Below are 19676 nucleotides of genomic sequence, written 5' to 3'. Positions count from 1 at the left end.
CCACCCACATTAGAACGGGCCTTCCTTCCTCAATCCCTTCTGGAAACACTGTTAGAGACATGCCCCGAGGGGTGTCAGATTACCATTGGAAATCAGTCCTCACATCATCCGGGGAGCTTTGCTTCATTCAAGTAATTGCCTTTTATTTATTGCATGATTAGTAGTGCTGATAACTGACTCTTTAGTACTTATTCAAGTGGGACATATTTTAGTCATTAACTTTTTACTTCTGCGGAAACCCTCTTGTTACATGTGACTCAGTTTACAGATGAGAAGGCTGAGTCAGAATGGACATAAGGTTTTACCAGGTTGGCTGGATTGGAAGCCTGGCTCTCTGACTCCGTCTTACTGTTCCTCCAGTGGCTCTAATATTAACTGAAACAAGGAAAAGACTGCCATCCCGAGAATAAAAAAGACGAGAACATACAGAGATTGCTAGTGTTTTTTGAGGGCACAATGATAATTGTTTTATGAGTATTATTTAATCTTTATATCAGTTATTAGGATTATTTGTAATTTATACTTGAGAATACTAAGGCTTAGGGACTGAGTTATTTAAGTGCTTATGACCAGGTAATATTAGAAGTAAATTTGAACTCTTGAGCCAGAGTCTAAATATTTATGTTCCATCTTTCTTCCTATTAGATTAGGAATATATTTAAAGACAAAAAACAGAATCAAAAAAGATATAGGGGGTTGGGGATTTAGCTCAGTGGTAGGGCGCTTGCCTCTAAGCGCAAGGCCCTGGGTTTGGTCCCCAGCTCCAAAAAAAAAAAAAAGAAAAAAAAAAAAAAAAGGATATGGGCTGAGGATGTGGGAGCCCGAGCATCCATGTAAAAGTCTGAGTTAGGGGAGGATCCTGGTGCTTGCTGCCCTGCTAGGAGAGCCACTGGTGGGCTTCAGAGTCAGTGAGAAACTCTGCGCCAGAGAATGAGGTCGAGGCTTCCACACATGTACACATACCTGCACATACAAACAAGCATATGACTTAAATATTTGTTGACTATAATATATACAAATCCATGTTTTGTTGAAAGAATTACTTTGTCCTTTCACACAGCATCTTAGTAAGGTGTTAAGGGAATACCAGAATCAAGTAGTTGGGTTTTGTTGTTTTGACATTTGTGTTCAATGTGGACTCTGTTAAGCTTTAAAAAATAAGTTTTAGAACTTTTAAGTTTTATTAAATAAAAATATAATTTAAAGCTGTTGAAATTGTCAGAAGAAGGGAAACTAAGAATCACACACCTGCTATTTAGAATTGGATATTTATCATTTGTTCAGTTTTTTTCTTTATTTAATGTTGACTTTATCTTGTTTGTTATACTTATAGCCATATCCAGAAGACCCAGCAGTTTATAAACCACTTTCCCAGGAAGAATTGCAAAGGATAAAGAATGAGAAAAAACAGAAACAAAATGAGAGAAAACAGAAAATCTCAGAAAATCGAAAACATTTGGCTAGTGTACGTGTTGTACAAAAAAACCTTGTATTTGTCGTAGGTCTGTCACAGCGCCTAGCAGACCCAGAAGTAAGTCCTCTTCTGCTTTCACCATCAGTGTGTTTGCCCGGCTTATTTGAAAATAATAGTTGGCCCTGATAAATTGTAAGACTCTTCTGAATATAATAAATTTTTTTAGAAAGTCTGAATAATAATAATAATAATAATAATAATAATAATAATAATAATAATAATAATAAATGTTACAAACCAGTGGCCAAAGCTAGGTGGTGGTAGTGCACTCCTATTATCCCAGCACTTGGGAGGCTGAGGCAGGTAAATCTCTGTGAGTTTGAGGCCAGCCTAGTCTACAGAGCGAGTTCCTGGACAGCTAGGACTACACAGGGAAACCCTGTCTCAAAACAACAAAAAGCCAATGACCAGTTGTGATCTTAGGCATACATTAATCTTTCTGGGTTTCAGTTTCCACAATTGTGAAACTAAGGGATTGAACCAAAAATCGTTTTGTGTTGGTAGCTTGTGAAATTGGATAATGATCCTGTCACCCTATGGCTAATGTGAGTTGTGAATAGTTTTGGGGGTATTTTTGTTTGTTTGTTTTTCTTCCCTTTCCCTTTCCTGTGCCTGTGTGAACCAAGAAATTGAAGACAAAGTTACTTGAACCTAATAAGTCTTAACCAGCTGTTGAAGTTGGAGTGTGCATGTGTCTCAGTGTGTGTGTGAAGGTCAGAAGGTGGGTTTGCAGGACTCCTCTCCTTCTACTGTGTGGGTTCTGGGGTCAAACTCAGGTCAGCAGGCCCAAGAGCAAGTGCCTTTAACAGCTGAGCTATCTCAATGCTCCCCAAGTAATAACTTGTTCATTCAGAACTGCTGTACCATATTGTCATTCTGTACATTTGTCATTCTAAGCAAATTTTAGGGAAAGAAGGAGAATTTGACTAAGTAAAATGAGAGATGAAGTTCTTTGTGGTTCAGTTCCCTGATTGATGGCTCTTAACCTTTCTCTTTTCTCCTTCAGTTAGGCTTATCAAACTTACTCTGAGCTCATGCTTTCTTGTGGGCTTTGCATATGCATTTGTTAATTTTTAATTCCACTATATCATGGAAGACTTACAAGATTGTTGGGAAGGAAAATTGAACCTCGTGTCAACCAGAATGTTTGCTTCAGAGCTGAATTCGGAGTCTTCTAAAATGAGTCCTTGAAGTGAGTTTGAGGTAGTGTTCATCATAATGCTAGGGATTAGCTCCATAGTTGAGCGTTTTCTTAGGCCATTCCCAACAGCTTTCTACTAACTGTGACAAATACCTAGTTGGGTAGTGGAGGGCACTTAAAACAAGATTTATTTCGGCTCATCCTTTCTGTCTGAGTTTTAGTCCATTGTTAGCTAGCTCCATTACTATGGGCCTAAGGTTAGATAGATCATCCTGTCAGAAGCTGTGACAGAAGAGGCTACTCATTTCAGGCAGTGGAAAGACAGAAAGACTGACAGAATAAGGCTGGGAACAAGATAGCTTTCAAAGGTATACCTCAGAGACCCACTTCATCTGCATGGGACCCATTTCATATGACTTGTACCACCTCCCAGTAATCCATTCAGTTATGAATCCAGCAGGAAAGTGACCACTGACTAGGCCATAGTTTTCATATCTATAGGTTGCAGAACAGGCCTAACTTCATATCTAATCGTAACTGAACCTACTGTCTCTTCTTGTGAATATATTTACTGGTTGATGAGCTTGTTCTAAGGCTTTAAAATCCTCTGAATCAATAGAGGAGAATCTTGTGGAGCTGTTACTTTGAAGAATCTCATGAGGATTAGAAATGGATACAACTCAATTACTAGGATCTGGATCAGCAGGATGGCTCAAGGAGTAAGGGTGCTTGCCGTGGAACCGTTATGACCTGAATTCAGCTCCTAGCCCCCTGTAATTGTAGAAGGAGAGCATTAACTCTACAAAAAGGATACTTGTGTCCTCTGGCCTCCACACATGTGCCATGGTTCATATGCACTCCCCTCTCCTGCCCTCTGCTGTTAGCACACAAAGAATTTCTAGGATTCCAGGTCCAGGGAAAATGGATAATGTTTACAAACCTTCTTCTTTGCAAAGGGGTTGGTCAAAAATTTATACCTATAATTTGAACATTCAGGATATTAAAGCAGGAGGGTTTGAGGCTAACCTGGCTACTTAATGAGTGCCAGGCCTGAGCTAAAGAAGTAAGATCCTGTCTCAAGAAACAGAAATAAAAAATTTAAACAGAAAAGGAGATTTTAAGGAAAGAGTTCATTTTAGACCCACAATATCATCTCAGCATCACTTCTTCCCTTTTGTTCACAATTTTCCATTTTTCTGCTTTCCTTAGGCAGACAGAATCCTACCTCTTCTGTGACCACTTCCCTTGAACATGACTAAAACTTTGTGCTAATTTGTCTCTTTGTCCCATTCAACACTGCCTTTAAGAAAATGCGCGCGCTCTCTCTCTCTCTCTCTCTCTCTCTCTGTGTGTGTGTGTGTGTGTGTGTGTGTGTGTGTGTGTGTGTGTGTGTGTGTGTGTGTGTGTATGTGTGTGTGTGTGTGTTCGTGTTCGTACTTGCATGCTCTTCAGGCATACATTCATGATGTGGAGGTCATAGAAGAACTTTGTGGAGCTGGTTCTCTTGCCTTTTTCTGGGCTCCAGGGTCAGAATTCAGGTTGCACAGCAAAGGCTCTCACCTGCTGAGCTGGCTCTCACCTGCTGAGCTGGCTCTCACCTGCTGAGCTGGCTCTCACCTGCTGAGCTGGCTCTCACCTGCTGAGCTGGCTCTCTGGCCCACTTCAGTCCCTTTGTTACTTTTTCCTAGCTTCCTAATTACTTTGCCTTTCTGAAATTGCTACTGATAACTTCCTGGGACTTTCATCTTGATCTGAGAGCTTTTAGGTGTGAATTTCCTGTTAGTTTGTTTATATATCTTTAGTTTAACTAGCTCTAGTATTGGAAGCAATGTGGAGCCACATCTAGAAGTAGAGTATCAGATGTATTCTTTTATTAGTCAATAGAAAAAAATTAGGAGCTATGGTATTTGATGACAATTAAGAAGTAATTATATATATCTTAAAAGTCCTAAATTTCAGGTTTATGGAGATATTCATTCCTAATTAAAATTTGAATTTTGTGCATATATACAATGTTTGATTCTGAAGATAAATTATGTAGCAAGCCAGACATAGACTAATCAATAGCAAGTTTACAGGCTAGTGGAGGGGATGGAATTCAAATGCTTACACATTCCTAGCATTTATGAAAAGAGAAGTTGGTTGGAGAGATGGTTCAGCAATTAAGAGCATTTAATGCTGGGTTCGGTCCCCAGCTCCGAAAAAAAAGAACCAAAAAAAAAAAAAAAAAAGAGCATTTAATGCTCTTGCAGAGGACCCGAGCTTGGTTCTCAGCATCTACATGGTGGCTCACAATCATCTTTAACTCTAGTCCAGGAATCTGACTCCTCTTCTGGCTCTGAGGGCACTGTATGTACATGGTGAGCATACATATATGTAGAGAAAACACATATACTAAACCAAACAAAACCCCAAAAACCTCCCCAAGAAAAGGTTAATTAAGACCGGCTTTGAGAATTAATAGTGTTAGTGAGGCAGCAAATAAGGTCAAGTAGTATCCCAGGTATGTGGTAGCTCTAGAGAGCATTCAAGAGTCTGCACAACCATTTTATTTATAACTTAGAAACTGAGGCAGACACAGTTGAGTGGCTTGTTTGTTATGGTAGTTCTTCTATTTGGGTGGATTCTGTCCTGATGACTGCCTTGTTAATTCATTCCTTATTTACTTGTGCAGCGTCTGATTGTCACCTTTTGTTTTTCTTAGTAGTGTCCATGAATATTCTATGTCCCCAAAGAATACTTCTGCCTGTGTTTAATCAGTTGTTTAGCCAAAATCTAGTGTTCCTGTTAATATGGGATGTTTAAAGTTTTTGCACTTCCTTTGCTGTAGAAGCCTATTTTAGGTTGTTGATGTACACATCCAAGTTTTTGTTTTTGTTTTTTTGAGACCAGAGTCTATTGTTGATACTTGCCTTGAACCCTTGAAAATCCCTGTCTCAGTCTTCTGTTTTGTGAGCCACCACACCTAGATAAATCTACTGATTAGCTATGCCATGCAGGCACTATGTAAGACACTGAGCAGGCAGAACATACAAAACTGTGCCTGCTTATGTGTAGTCAACAGTCTTGTGTGAGGAGCACTGTATTGCTTTAGTGGCACATAGGGACAGCAGCAGACCATTGCTGGGAAGGTACAGTGGACTTCAATGTCCTTGGGGTAAAGTGCTTCCTGCACAGGGAATGCCCAAGTGTTTATGAATGAGAAAGCCCTCTTTATGAAGTCTTTGGAAGGTCAGAGTTCAGGGGGTGAGTTCAGGGGTTGGGGTAAATTGAGTGGTACTTAGTTATGAAGGCTTTGCCAACAGTGCTGAGGAGTGTACATTTTATTCTGAAGGCAGGGCAGAACTGTTTTGAAGTTTTTCAAGAATAGAATGACATGTACCATTTTGGCTATCAGATGGACATGTCAGTGTAATTCTGTATCTCTATCTTATTTGCCATGAAGGTGTAATACCCAGTTGTTTGCCAGAAACTATTTCCCTAAACCAGTTGTCTTCCACTCTAAAAATGGTTCATTGTCCACTTTAAAAAAAAAAAAAAGCTAATATTGTATAAAACATCTTTTTTGTTGTTGTTAGATCACATTCATTTGCATTTTACCGTGCATTCTTGTGTGGTATAGAGTAGGTGAATTCGAATATTTTGGGGAAAGACTTGTATTGTTAACTTCCCAAAGCCCCCAAGTCACTTCCATTATACAACCAGAAACCACTGCTCTTGAATGAAATATTACCCTTCTTTTTCTTAATGACTTGAGTTAACTCGACCCATCAAGAACATTTGACCCAGGCACCAACTGCTTCCTAAGTAATTGTCCCCGAGTTTGCCCTTGCCTGTACTCTTAGAAACCTATACTCTATTCCATAGCCTTCTTCCACTTTTCAATCAGTAAAACTCAAATCCCTTGTAAGGACCTGCATGTCTTATGACAGACCACCTCCCCGGTCACATATTGCCACTAGTTTTCCTGTCTTTTTTTTTTTTTTTTTTTTTTTTTCCTATTCTTTTTTTCGGAGCTGGGGACCGAACCCAGGGCCTTGCGCTTGCTAGGCAGTGGTAAAGCGCTTGCTTTACCACTGAGCCAAATCCCCAACCCCAGTTTTTCTGTCTTAATGAAAATAAGACAGGTTTCCTTGTGCAAGTCTAAGCTCTTGATCTCCTGTGTGCCCTAAATCCTCTTGTAGCAGGTAGGATACCTGTATTCCAGTTTCAGGAGACAACATATGTTTCATAAAAGAGAAAAATAAAAATATCCATGCATATAATATCTTCAAAAATACAAGGATGAAGAACTCCTGAGACAAGTCAAGATGTATACATATGAACAGGATATTTAGATTAAAAATGAAACTGTGCACAAAATCTCAAACAGACATTCCACTTTCCTTGAAAAGACTTACTAACTGGAACAGTTCAGTGTTTTAAATAATCACTAATACAGTTAGAAATGAATTCTGGATGGTATAATCTCTCTCCCTATATATTTCAAAACATATATCTAGGAAACAATGAGGAAAAATCCTTTTCTGCATGTAAGTGCTTGGGCATAGGCATTCTTGAACCTCCCTGTGATCTGTGGCCATTAGTATCACTTTGGAATTTACTGTGCCAGTTCTTAGGCTCTGCCTTAGACCTATTGAATCTGAACTTCTTTTTTAACTTGTCTCTCAAATGATTTGTATTAATATTAAATTTCTTGGAATGGTGTTTTATAAAATCACTCTTTATCTAATTTGTAGACTCAATAAATTTGGCAGTTAAAATTTATATGTTTTGGCAACCTAAGTACCATGAAATGATATGATTTCTGTAAAACAACTAGTAAAATTTCAAAGTATGTATAGTCACTTCTTAATTACATATTACCTATAAATTCAATTTATGTCAAAACCGAGAAAATAGGTATAATGTGAACTTTCTAGCTTTTAACTATAAACAGGCTTCATAGCTATATGCATGTCTTATGGGACATTCAGAAGGTATGCAGGAACCACTGTTGGGTAGGGCTAGTTTGAGCCATGGAAGAATCCCTGGCTTTCATCTCCTGAATGCTAGAGGTGTTTCCTTCTTACTTTAAAGTCTCCTCCAAATAAAACTTCCACAGATCTCCAAAGTGGCCCCTTCAGGGCTTCCTTCATTGAGAGCTGCTGCTGTAAGCTCACTACGGTAAGAGCTGCTGATGCACAGCAGCTGCGTGCTGGCAGCCTTGGGGAACAGGTATCTTAGCTATGAGGCTGTTAACTGAATTGGTATTCTTCCAGCTGGAATACTGAATTCAGTTTCAAATTTTACTGGCCAGAAAACCCTCTCAGACAATTTTCTTCTCCAGTTTTTAGCTCTGAAACAGTATGGGGACAAGGTGTCATTTCATTAGTTACTATTATTCTGTCAGTCAAGAGGGGAAAAAATGTGGAAAACCAATGTAACCACTCTTTAATCCATTAAAATTGGCTGTATATAACATTATATTTGTAAATATGCAAAATATAGCGAGATTAGTGTGTATTAAGTTGTTTACTGCTAAGAATTAATGGTACAACATAGACTGTTCATTGAGAAAGAGGTTGTTGTGTGTAAAGTTCTAGGAAAAGAACAAAATTTAATGTTGAGGTAATTATAAGTCATGAGAAAAAATTTGTGTCATGTAAAATTCCGATCACATTAACCTAAACCAAAGTTATGCAAGTTTGTAAGAAAGTCTAAAAGAATACTGTAGTAATCAAACAATAAAACAACAGTAGCGAGAGAGATACGGTAAGAGGTAACTTAGGTAATTAGACAAAGACATGTAAGTGTTTCAAATGTAACTTAGTCATAAAGATTTCAGGGATGGAACAACCTATGAGACAATTACAAAGTAAAATTACTGATATAGGGAATTATACACACAGTGATAGAACATGGAAAGTTGAGGAGACATTGTTAACATGTTTGGAATTTATAAAACTGCCTTAATATAATATGCAATAGATTTATGAGATATAAATGTCATTACTTATGCCTGTTCTTTCTCTGTTCTTGAATATAATTTTGATCATTACTACTTCATAAAAATCATCTCTTAGTGACAATACAGTTGAATTTTATGAAGGTAATACCCCATAGATTATTGATGAAAATATTAGAACATAATAATGCAAAACTTCATAAGTTTTAGTTCCTATAGAGTGTTTCATAAAAGAATAGCTCTTAGATTTAAAAAAAAAAATCCTGTAATTTAACCACATCAATGCTCTTATGAGGTAGTTACATTAATTAGAAGTTTTAAAAATTACCATTGTGAGAGCGCTTGCCTAGGAAGCACAAGGCCCTGGGTTCGGTCCCCAGCTCCGAAAAAAAGAACCAAAAAAAAAAAAAAAAATTACCATTGTGTTTTTCATTTACAAGGGATGGTGAATGTCCCCATTATAAGGATAAAGATGATTAAAGCAGGGACAGTTATGCCTTATTTCTTCTTCTTTTATAGGTTTTAAAACGACCAGAGTATTTTGGGAAGTTTGGTAAAATACATAAAGTTGTCATCAATAATAGCACATCATATGCAGGCTCACAGGTAACTCAAAATAGGGATTTTTGCCTTTCCTCCCTAGGTCAGGGCTTGACCTGGGCTGTCAGAAGGAACATTTTCTGCAGTCAGAAAGCTTGAGGATCAAAGGGGGTAAAGTGTAGTGACCGCTCTTGGTGGGTTGGGAGAACTTTTATGTTTATTGGATCTCTCAAGTTTTACAGTGAATTACTTGACAGAATGAGAGGGCAATAGAAAACAAAACCTAACTGATGGGATTAAAGGGTGGTGGTGGGGACTTAGCCTGCTACCAAGCAACCTGATAATTAGATAATGATTTGTAATCAGAAATAAGTTTAGATATTGAAAGGTTAAACTTTTTTGTAACTTTGATAAGCCTGTCAAGCAACTTTTAGGGAGGGGAAAAAAAGGGGGGTAAGATACTAGTTTTTTTTTTTTTTTTAATTTGTGTTATAATCTACTTACAGCTTTTAATGAGATAGGAAAAGAAACAACATTATATCAGAAACTAATAGTTGTAGTTAGTAGTTGTTATTGATTGTATTATTATGAACAACAGTAGTGGTAACAAAACACCCTTAGAATTTTGTAGGCAGGTTGTAAAATACTTTTCTTTTTCAGCATTAATTTGAAACTAATAACAGTGGAATGGGATGTGCTTCGCTTTAGGGTCCGAGTGCCAGTGCTTATGTAACCTATATCCGGTCAGAAGATGCTCTCAGAGCAATACAGTGTGTCAACAATGTGGTGGTAGATGGCAGGACACTAAAGGTAATGTGTTTCTCTTGATTCTTTCTCCTATCTTTTAAGAGGAAGGGGTAAGATTGGAAAGCAGAGACATGTCTGGCATTTAAATGGTAACTTCAAAGGCATTTACTTTCAAGATCTTTTAGGTTTCTATACTAACCTGTGACATACAAATTATTATTAACTTAGTAGGACCCTGGGCCCTATTTTATTTACTGGGACTATACATTATTTAGGAGACAATTCTTTAAAAATCTGACTTTCATGTTTTTCTTATTTTATGAAAATAGAACTGTTCTCATCAGAGAGAGATAATAGTTCTGTCTTGTTGGTTTGTGTTTGGGCAAATAATCCCAACCAATATAAGTGGAAGGAGGATGACAGAGTTAGAAAAAGGAATTTCTCTTCTTCTGTATTGAACCTCTTAAATACGAAACAGGTGCCTAGAGAATAGTTGAATTTGTAAATTCTGGAAACCATATCTGTTTTCTCTAGATTTTCTTAAGTAAACTCTACAGTATGTCCATCAGGAATAATTCAGCTTTCTAGTGCTCTTAGTCATGTCTTGCTCTGTGTCTCATTTTAGATGAAGTAAAAACAGTAATCATGGGAATTCACGTTGTGGTATCAGTTCACATTTCGAGTCTTCTTCCTGCAGGCATCCTTAGGCACAACAAAGTACTGCAGCTACTTCCTGAAGAACATGCAGTGCCCGAAGCCCGACTGCATGTATCTGCACGAACTGGGGGATGAGGCAGCCAGCTTCACCAAGGAGGAAATGCAGGTAGTAAATGTATTTGAATAACCAGCTTAGTACAAAACGACTTTTCAAGTTAAAATTATAAAGACAAAGACAAAGATTTGAGTTTTTGAAAACCCAATATTACTTTAAAGTAGCATTTTCCAAAGCATCTTATAAAATGTTTCTTCTGTGAACATGGTTACAATAAAATGACTCTGGTCACCTTAGTTAGAAAACTTTGTAAGTTAGTAAATCCCCAGATTCATTTGCTACAAGCTTTTCCAGAGTCTTTACTGTGCTAGCATGTACTCAAAAGGAGACTTAGCTGACCACAGCAAACACTTCCAGGAGTCTACTTTAAGGTCAGCAGTATGAGGGCCAACGAATTAGGCTAATTTATTAGTTGGGGTGTTTGTTTGGGTGTTTTTTGATACAGGGTTTCTCTCTGTAGCCCCTGGTTATCCTGGAAATACTCTGTAGACCAGGCGGTCTTGAAACTCAGAGACCTGCCTGCCTCTGCTTCCTGAGTGTTGGGATTAAAGCCACCACCATTAACTAACCACTAACTGTTGTTGTAGTAGTAGTGGTGGTGGTGGTGGTGGTGGTGGTGGTAGTGGTAGTAGTAGTAGTAGTAGTTGCTTTTGTTTGTTTTGGTTTACTTCTACTCTCTGTAGAGTGTTCTAGAAAATAATAATCTGCCCAATGATGCTGATATTTTCAAGCTTCATTGAAAGTGTCTACAGAGTAGTCATTGTCCTATAAGAGGTGACTTGAAGGCTTAATGTCCTATCTTCTTTTTTACGTTTCCTCTTCTCCTGTCTCCTTTTAATTTGTAGTATAAACATGCTTTTACAAGTAAAAAGCTTGACCATACGGCATATTAAAATGAGGAATATACCAAAGCACAATGCTGCGGTTCCCTTTTGTAGATGAGGACTTCAGATTGTTGCTGAATCTTTTGCTGGACTTTTGCAGAAGGTGGGGGGAATTCATTGCTACTTTTTATTCCAGGTCAATCTAGAAAATCTTATGAGCTCCTTTAAAGGCAGATTGTAAACAGCATGAAGTTTTGTCTCTTTTGACTTGGAGTTAATGCAGATTAAGTCCCATTATAATAAACAACTTGATGATTCTTAACAGTATTGTCTTTGAAATTCAAAAACAGTGTTAAAAATAATGATAGTCAACAGGGCAGACAAAATACATATTTTTCAGTTAGTACTTTAAAGTTTTGTTTATGAGTGATTTTTTTTTCAAAATGAAACATTTTCTGAGTATATGTGCATGCATGTATGTATGGTGTATATTGAGGTGCATGTACCTGTGTACTAGAGGTACACATGGAGTGTCTTTCTGGATGGCTCGATAGGGTCTGTTTGGTTGATCTGAGAGTGACTACCTAAGAAGTCCCTAGTATCCTATTGTCTTCTCCAACCATATTCTGCTTTGTTTGACACACACACAAGTCCTGAACTCAGTCCTCAGGTTTGCACAGCAGCACTTTGCCCACCGAGTCAGCCCCTAGCTCTCAGGATAAGGTTGAATCTAAATAGCATTTCAAATTGGATTTTACACTATTCAGTGCTATTACACTGAAAGTTTGTCTAAGGATTTCCAAATCCAGGTTGATCTCCATGTAAATTTTTCATTGAACAGTAGGAGAAAAATGCATGTGGTAGGATTTTAACTGCCTTTGTGAAACCATAATCATTTATGAATCAGGCTGAGCCATAACTCCTGAAGTATTGATTACAGACAGAGTTTTATAGGTGGTTTATGTTTTAAAGATGAAAAATTTACACACACACACACACACACACACACACACACACACACACACACACTCTCTCTCTCTCTCTCTCTCTCTCTCTCTCTCATTCTCTTTCTCTCTCATTCTCTCTCTCTCAAAACACATTCTTTTTATGTAAGTTTAAAATTTATTCTATAGAGAGTTTCTTTGCTAAAATTCTATTTCTCAATATGGAAAGAGAATTTGAGTAAGTTATATCATGGGAAACCCTCAGAAACATCTTGTTATATATAGCTAAAAACTGAGTAACCAGCGTGGGTGTCAGAGTAGGGACAGTTCGGTGTGTGCTGCAGGTGGTGCAGTTGTTTGTGCTCTGTTAGATGACTCTGTCTTCCTTTATTACTGGATTTACTCTGTTGTATTTTCGCTTTGCTACAACATATACTCAAGTCACAGTTTTAAAACCTTTGATATTCCCATAGTAATGAAATGTCCTTTTAGTTAAGACACACAGGCAATGGTAAAAAAGTCACTTAGAAGGGGTTTTGTTGTCATTTACTTTTATTTACAGTTTGCTTCTTTAGTGAATTTTACCTAATTTCTCCTGTACCATTTGTGACATTGACTTCTGATAGGAAGCTACCCCAACTACAATGACAGGTGTTTTTTTGTATATACATCAGGTGCCAGCAAGTTTTCTTTAAAGGCCAGCCTCATAAAGTATCTTAAAATTTCTAGGCTGTTGTAGCATCTGTCACTGTGCTCCACTATCTCTGTTGTAACACTTCACTCTCACATTGTAGCAAGAAAGCATGTCGATACATTGTATAAATGAGCAACTAGATTGTGCCCATTGAAGCATTGTTTCTAAAACAAGAGACTGGCTGTAAACTGCTCACTCCTGGTTTAGTGTTAATATATTAATTTTCATTTTGCTGTGGTAGGGAGAAAGTAGATAATAAAAACAAATTAATAGCATTTTTACCTGGTGTCAAGAGGAAGAAAAATGTAAGAAAACTATGGATTCATTATGCTATTAATCTCTAAGTACAGCCATCTATTGATAAATTTTGTTTAATCATAAATGTTCTAGTTTTCTTCTACTTGGTCTGACAAACAGCATGACCAAAAGCAACTTATGGGAGGAAAGGGTTTTTTCAGCTTATAGGTTTTAGTTCATCTTTGAGGCAAGAACTCATGGAGTAATGCTACTTCCTTTCCTGCTGAGCTGCTTATAAATAGCTAGTTTCCTTTTGTAGCCCAGGAATAGTATTGTCCATAGTGGGCTAGGCCATTCTCTCTATACCAGTTAACAAGCAAGTTAGTCCCCATAGACATGCCCACGGCCACTGTGATCTGGACCGTCTCTCATTTGGCATTCCCTTCCTAGGAGATTTTAGGTTGTGTCAAGTTGACAGTTAAAGGTAGCTGGGGCATCAGAAAACTCAGTAGTGACTTATTAGAGAACTCAGCTATAAAAAAGAAACTGGAAGTTTAAAATTTTTATTATATGTATTTATTCACTTATGTGTATATGAGTGCACATGTGTACATGCACATGTGGCATACAACATATGTGGCGGTCAGAGGATACCTTGTGGGAGTTGGTGCTCTCCAACCATACATGTTTTCCAGGGATCAGATTCAGGTTGTCAGGTTTGCCAACAGGAGCCTTTACCCAGCGAGCTATCTCACAGCCTTCTGGTGCATTGATGTGTGAACTTGTTCTTTACATATGGTGCTGAAAGAGTGCTTTGGCGTCTGGATGTCTGTAGTTTAACTTGGCTGCAATAACTTGTTCTTCAAGTTCAGTAGCATCATCTCATGTTTCTTTTGACTCTGAAAAAAACTAATGTTCTGTTTATGGTACTTGTAATAATTCAGAAAGTAACCAAGCATTTCATTCCAGACTTTTTCTTTTTGAATCCCACTGCAGTTTTAATTTCTTCTTTTACTAGGCGGGTAAGCACCAAGAGTATGAACAGAAGCTCCTCCAAGAATTATATAAATTAAATCCCAATTTTCTTCAGTTATCTACGGGTTCAGTTGATAAGAATAAGAACAAAGTGACACCATTACAAAGGTATGATGTGTAAGTACTGATTAAGTATTGATCCTCAGATGTCTTTCCTCCTGTTTGTCATCCTTTTCATTGGGTATGTTTTTTAAGGCAAAATTCATAACAAAATCTATCATTTATGTACTGTCTTCAACTATATAGAAATGTCAGATCATAGTTTCTGAGTGTGATTTTTATTTGATTTTATTTTGAGACAGGCTCTTAAAGTAGCCTTCATTGGCCTGGAACTCACTGGCATTGAACTCACAGAGATCCTCCTGCCTCTGTCTTCTGAGTTCTGGGATTAAAGGCATGTACTACCAGGCAAGGCTAAGTCTGAGTTTCTCTTGCTCGTTGCCCCTGCTAACACTTCATCTTCTTGATGCCTTCACTTTTGGCTCTTATATACAGAGTACCCTGAGCCTAGGGGATACCTTTTGCGTTGAAAGGAAATCAGAGAGCTGGGTGCAGTACTCACATCTCTAATCCTAGCAGTCTGATGCAGGAGGGTTACAAGTTTGAGGTCACAGACTGGGCTACATAGCAAAATCTTGGCCTTCTCAAATGTGTACAAAATAAGAACCATATGTTGGATAGGGCAAAAGAAACAAGGAGACTTAGATACTGAACACTCTTGCTACCCAATTTAAGGTTTCTCCCTGACATAATAAAGGAGGAAACATTATAAAAGAGAAAGTGGTAGTTATCGAAAGTGTGTGTTTGGGTTACAAGTATGCACAGCTTTTTAGTCTAGGGAAGCCATGGTGTTAAATCCTGTGAGGAGAATATCACAGGGGTCAGTCTTACCCCTGGGAACAAGAAACCTTCCTGTCCTCTACGTCTAACATGGTTTGGGTGGTAGATAGTGAGTGAGTGTTGAAACAGATTTATAATTTTAGTACAACATCTCATGCTGATTTAGTGATCTTTATATCTTAAACTGTACTTTGGTATAGGTTGTCAGAAAATTATATATCCCAAAATAATAATTTTGGGATTTTACTGTGTCCTAAATATTCTTTAAGTGATGTTTTAATGTTCTGCTTTAAATAGTAGAGTCTGGAGTCTAGTAAAATAATCAGCTTTCAAATGTATCAATAAGAGTTACACAGATGATTGTTAGAGTCTTTCTTCAAACATATTCGTATGTTTAGAATTTAAAAGCATCAGATGTCTTTGCCCTTTGATTCTGAATATTACTTAAATATTAAGGACTATTTAAATGTGAATGATTATTTTTATACACTTACACATAATGGATATATGTATATAAATATGTAAGTAGAACTCAACATAAAACATAAAGTTCTATTTAATAATATGAGGTTTATTTAGTTGAAGTTAGGAATAGAAGCTAAATCCAACCATAGCTTTTGGTTTGGACAAACTTGCCCTCTCCTTTGATAATTTGTACCACTCTTTCTAGATGATGAACCATTGCTATTGCTCACTACCTACTGCTTCTGTGCTGCTTGATAAAGAAATGAGATTATTGCAGTAAACATTTCTGCTATACTCAACATTTATATACATCATCGTTCTATTAAAAATAACTTTTCTGTATGATTACATTGCTTTGAAATGGTGGAATTCAAGCGCTAAGAAGAGAAAACAAGGAAGCCATGCGGTTGTAGTGCATAAGGATAGGTATTGGGACTTCCATGTAGATTGAGACATAAACTGTGCAACAACTGGAGTATAAGCACATGGGACCTGACTGGTTACTGTGCTTCAGACACTGAGTAGGCCCGGTGATCAGAGTCACAATGTATCACAGTGTGATAAGAGTCGCTGTGATAATGGCTTGACATAGCTCACATAGTCCTTGTGGGAAAATGAAGACGTGAAGTTCAGACTGAAGTGAAAGAAAGATGTAAATAAAATTTTGATGTGCTTCTTTAATCCTCCTCATGCTCCTGAGTGGCAGATACTGTTGTCACTATTGCAGATAAGAAAACTAACTGAGTTAAGTGTTAACAAAATGTACTGTAGAAATGGGATTCTAACCCAAATCCTTGTCACTTTAAACACTGGACTCATCTCACTTTGCCTTCATTTAATAGGCTTAAACTATGTCAAAAATTTAAAGGAGAAATTGCTAGAAGAGAGTTTAATGTCAGTCACATTAGTTTTATTAAGTGAAACCATGTCATAACCATATGTATTTTGACTGAAAATCTTGAGGTGTAGCTTCCAAAGAATTAATAGTGTTTTAAGCTTCCTTCAACCACAGATAGAGGGCGCTAGTTTATTATTTAGTAAAAGTATTGAAAGGAAAACTACAGAGAATCTATCGATTTTTATTCCTTGGAGAGGAAGTATATATTGTTACCATCACCACCACCATAGTTACTGTCATCTTTTTGTGGTGCTTTGGGACAAATCTAGGGTCTTATGTGTGCTAGGCAAATAGTTCATCACTGACCTTTTTTTTTAAACTGAAAGTTGTGTGCTCTCATAGATAGAAGCTATCTAATAGATTAGAGTGGGAGGAATTAGAGCATTACTCCTGTTCCCTGAATTCCATGGCATTCAGTAACTTGGTTTCTCTATGACTCAAGATAAAAAGGTGTATTTTGTCAAAAATATACAAGATGCTCTCCAGGAAAGCTTGTTAAAGCATGACTAGGTATTGAGATACCTGTGAACTCTGAAATTTTACACAAAAATGTACATGTCCATTGTTTTTCTGTGGAGGCTTTGCTGTGCTGCCAATAGAGGGCTAGAGGTAAGTGGTAGAAAACGGACTCTCAGAGTGTGCACAGGAGCCACAAAAGTGGTCTGCATATAATGGGTCTACCAGAATACTTTCTTCTTTCACTGCACACAGATGACTTACAATCTTCACTTTTGTTTTTGCATAAAACCCAGAATTATTTATTAATTAAATTGGTGACACTCTGTAAGCTTGGTTAGTTGACATTAAAATTGGCCAGTTGCTAGGGGTTTGGTTTTCTGTTTTGGATTCTGTCTTTAGTTTCTGTCAGCCCCTGTTCTGTTCTGATTTATATGTAGCTACTATACATGTGCATAAATAGTGGGGAGCTACTAAGTGACCTAAGGAATCTTACCCCTCTTAAGTTCACTGTAGTTAAAAGAAAGGTACTAGAGCCACTGATTTAAAGGATCTGTTTAGAGAGTTAGAAGAAATTGTGGGGATAATTGCCCCCGCCTCTACTTCAAAGTAACTGCTACTAGAGACTCAGTGTGAAAGTGAAGCTGCTTTATTCTGTTCTTGTGAGGTGGGACACAAACTCAAAGTGACAGGCAGGCTATTAGACACTCCCATTAGAAACAAAATGGTTTTTGAAATCCTTTTCCTCCTCCCCCTCCCTGTCCTCTGCTTCCTCTCCCTCTTCCTCATCCCCTCCTTTTGTTTTTTGTTTGTTTTTTTTGGAGCCAGGGTTTCAGACATGGTTTCTTTGTATAGCTCTGAGTGTCCTGGGACTCACTGTAGACCAGACTAGCGTCCAACTCAGAGATCCACCTGCCTCTGCCTTCCGAGTGCTTTGACCACCACTTCCTGGCAAAATGATCATTCTTATAATCCTAATGAGGGCCCCTTCATTCATCATTTGCTGAATATTCAGGGAGGTTTCATTATGTTGCCTGATTTTTGTTACCCACTCCTTCAGTGCATATGCTTATTAGTCTTATAGCCCTCTATGGCCTATATTTTTCCATCCCGATATTAAATTTTAGATTTTAGTGAAAGGTAGCTAAAAGTCTTAGACAAACAGGCACATACTTTTTAGGCAGGAAACCCCTGCTTATCTACACCCTAACCCTACTTGAGGTACTTTTATATTAAAAATACCATTGTATTCTTGTTTCTCAATGTAGGCATAAACTTTTTGCAAACTCTTTTAATAAATGGTCAAGCTTTCCTCTTTCTTGCCCACTACCCACCAGAGGTAGTGGGAGAGAAAAGTTATTAGGATATGGGGAAGTGGACCTTTTAAGCAATAGTTCTTTGGGGGAGAACTTCCTTGGCAGGAGTTCAGTCCCATACCAAACACCAAATATAACTCAGCAGCTACAGACCAGTCAGTCCTCTCAGCAGGCAGACAACAGACATGAACCAATAACTGTAGTTCAATCCTGAAGAAAATGCAAGGCTCACCAACTGGCCTGAGGTGAGGCTGTGGAAGCAGCAAGATGCCTCAGTTCTTTGGTGAGTTTCTCTCTGGCGTCATCAGTCATCACTAGTGGAGATCAACAATGCTATGTAAGGTGAACATATACATGTGTATTGTAAGCGAAGAATAGCAGGCAGGGCAAACCAAACCAGTGCTCTCTACTTATCTCCCACTATCTGCGGGGTCATATCTATACTCCTTCATCTTGAGTCCTTTCACCTGTGTGCCCCAGCAAAACAACATGTGACATAACTGACTTTCCAAACAAACTAGAGGTTCTACTTCAGAGTTTAAAGAGGAATGGTTGAAGATAGGGCACTGAGGGACTGGAGAAATGGCTCAGCAGATACTTTTTACACAAGAATAAAGACCAGAGTTCAAATCTCAAGCACATCTATAACCTTAGTGCTGGTGGTTGGGGAAGAGATACTTAATTACTAGTAAACAGCTCTAAATTTCATGCAAAAATAAAAATGGAGATTGTAAATCACTTGTCCACAATAGAAGAAGAATGTCTGGAGATCTATAAAATACTTTCTCCACCCCAGCCTAGCTTCTCATTCATTAAGTGGCCATCTGAGTTCCTTCTTTGGCCTCCGTGTGTGCACATGGGAGCACGCACGAGGTGTATGCACCACACATAAATACAGAAATAAAAACTTTTTAAAAAGATAGGGTTCTTCATGTCCTTATTTTCTAGAAGAGAAAGTACATCAAAAAACCAATTGTGTATAAGTCAACTTAAATATATCTTTTTGAAAGTTAAAATTCATTACAGAGATACAAGATCAAAAAGAATAAATAAAGGTTTCCCTGCTGTATAGGGAAACTTGTCACATCTTTCAATGTCTTTTAACTTCAATATTAAGAATAATTCTTAGCCAAGCAAGGTGTATACACCTGTAGTCCCAGCACTTGGGAGGCATACTGGTGGTCTTTGTAAGTTCAAGGCCAGCTTGGAAAGCCAAGACTATGTAAGAGAGAGATCCTGTTTGAAAGAAGCCAAAAAGGAAAAGAAAAGAAAAATTATTTGTGCCTGCCTGTTGATATTAAGACATTTATTTTCATTTTATGTTAAATAGCTCTAGAGATTATAAG

The 19676-nt window shown here is 37.7% G+C and overlaps 1 protein-coding gene across 11 annotated transcripts in view; it reads left to right on the top strand.

The window, feature by feature from the left end:
- The window catches only part of Cnot4 (CCR4-NOT transcription complex, subunit 4), a 102003-nt gene that overhangs the window by 44159 nt on the left and 38168 nt on the right, over positions 1-19676 (top strand). For 6 of the 11 annotated variants that reach the window (XM_087657228.1, NM_001037782.1, XM_087657229.1 and 3 more), the window contains exons 3-7: positions 1334-1531; positions 9082-9168; positions 9811-9912; positions 10547-10672; positions 14339-14463. In XM_087657228.1, the coding sequence (XP_087513354.1) occupies positions 1334-1531; positions 9082-9168; positions 9811-9912; positions 10547-10672; positions 14339-14463 (638 nt within the window). Of the gene's footprint in view, positions 1-1333; positions 1532-9081; positions 9169-9810; positions 9913-10546; positions 10673-14338; positions 14473-19676 lie in introns of all 11 variants that reach the window. The other 5 variants (XM_087657227.1, XM_087657223.1, XM_087657224.1 and 2 more) reach the window with 1 other exon arrangement.

The sequence above is a fragment of the Rattus norvegicus genome, chromosome 4 (genome assembly GCF_021556685.1).
Source record: "Rattus norvegicus strain SHRSP/BbbUtx chromosome 4, alternate assembly SHRSP_T2T, whole genome shotgun sequence".
Taxonomy (NCBI): Eukaryota; Metazoa; Chordata; class Mammalia; order Rodentia; family Muridae; genus Rattus; species Rattus norvegicus.
Note: the sequence above shows the minus strand (reverse complement) of the source record. Positions and strands in the feature narration are given on the sequence as shown.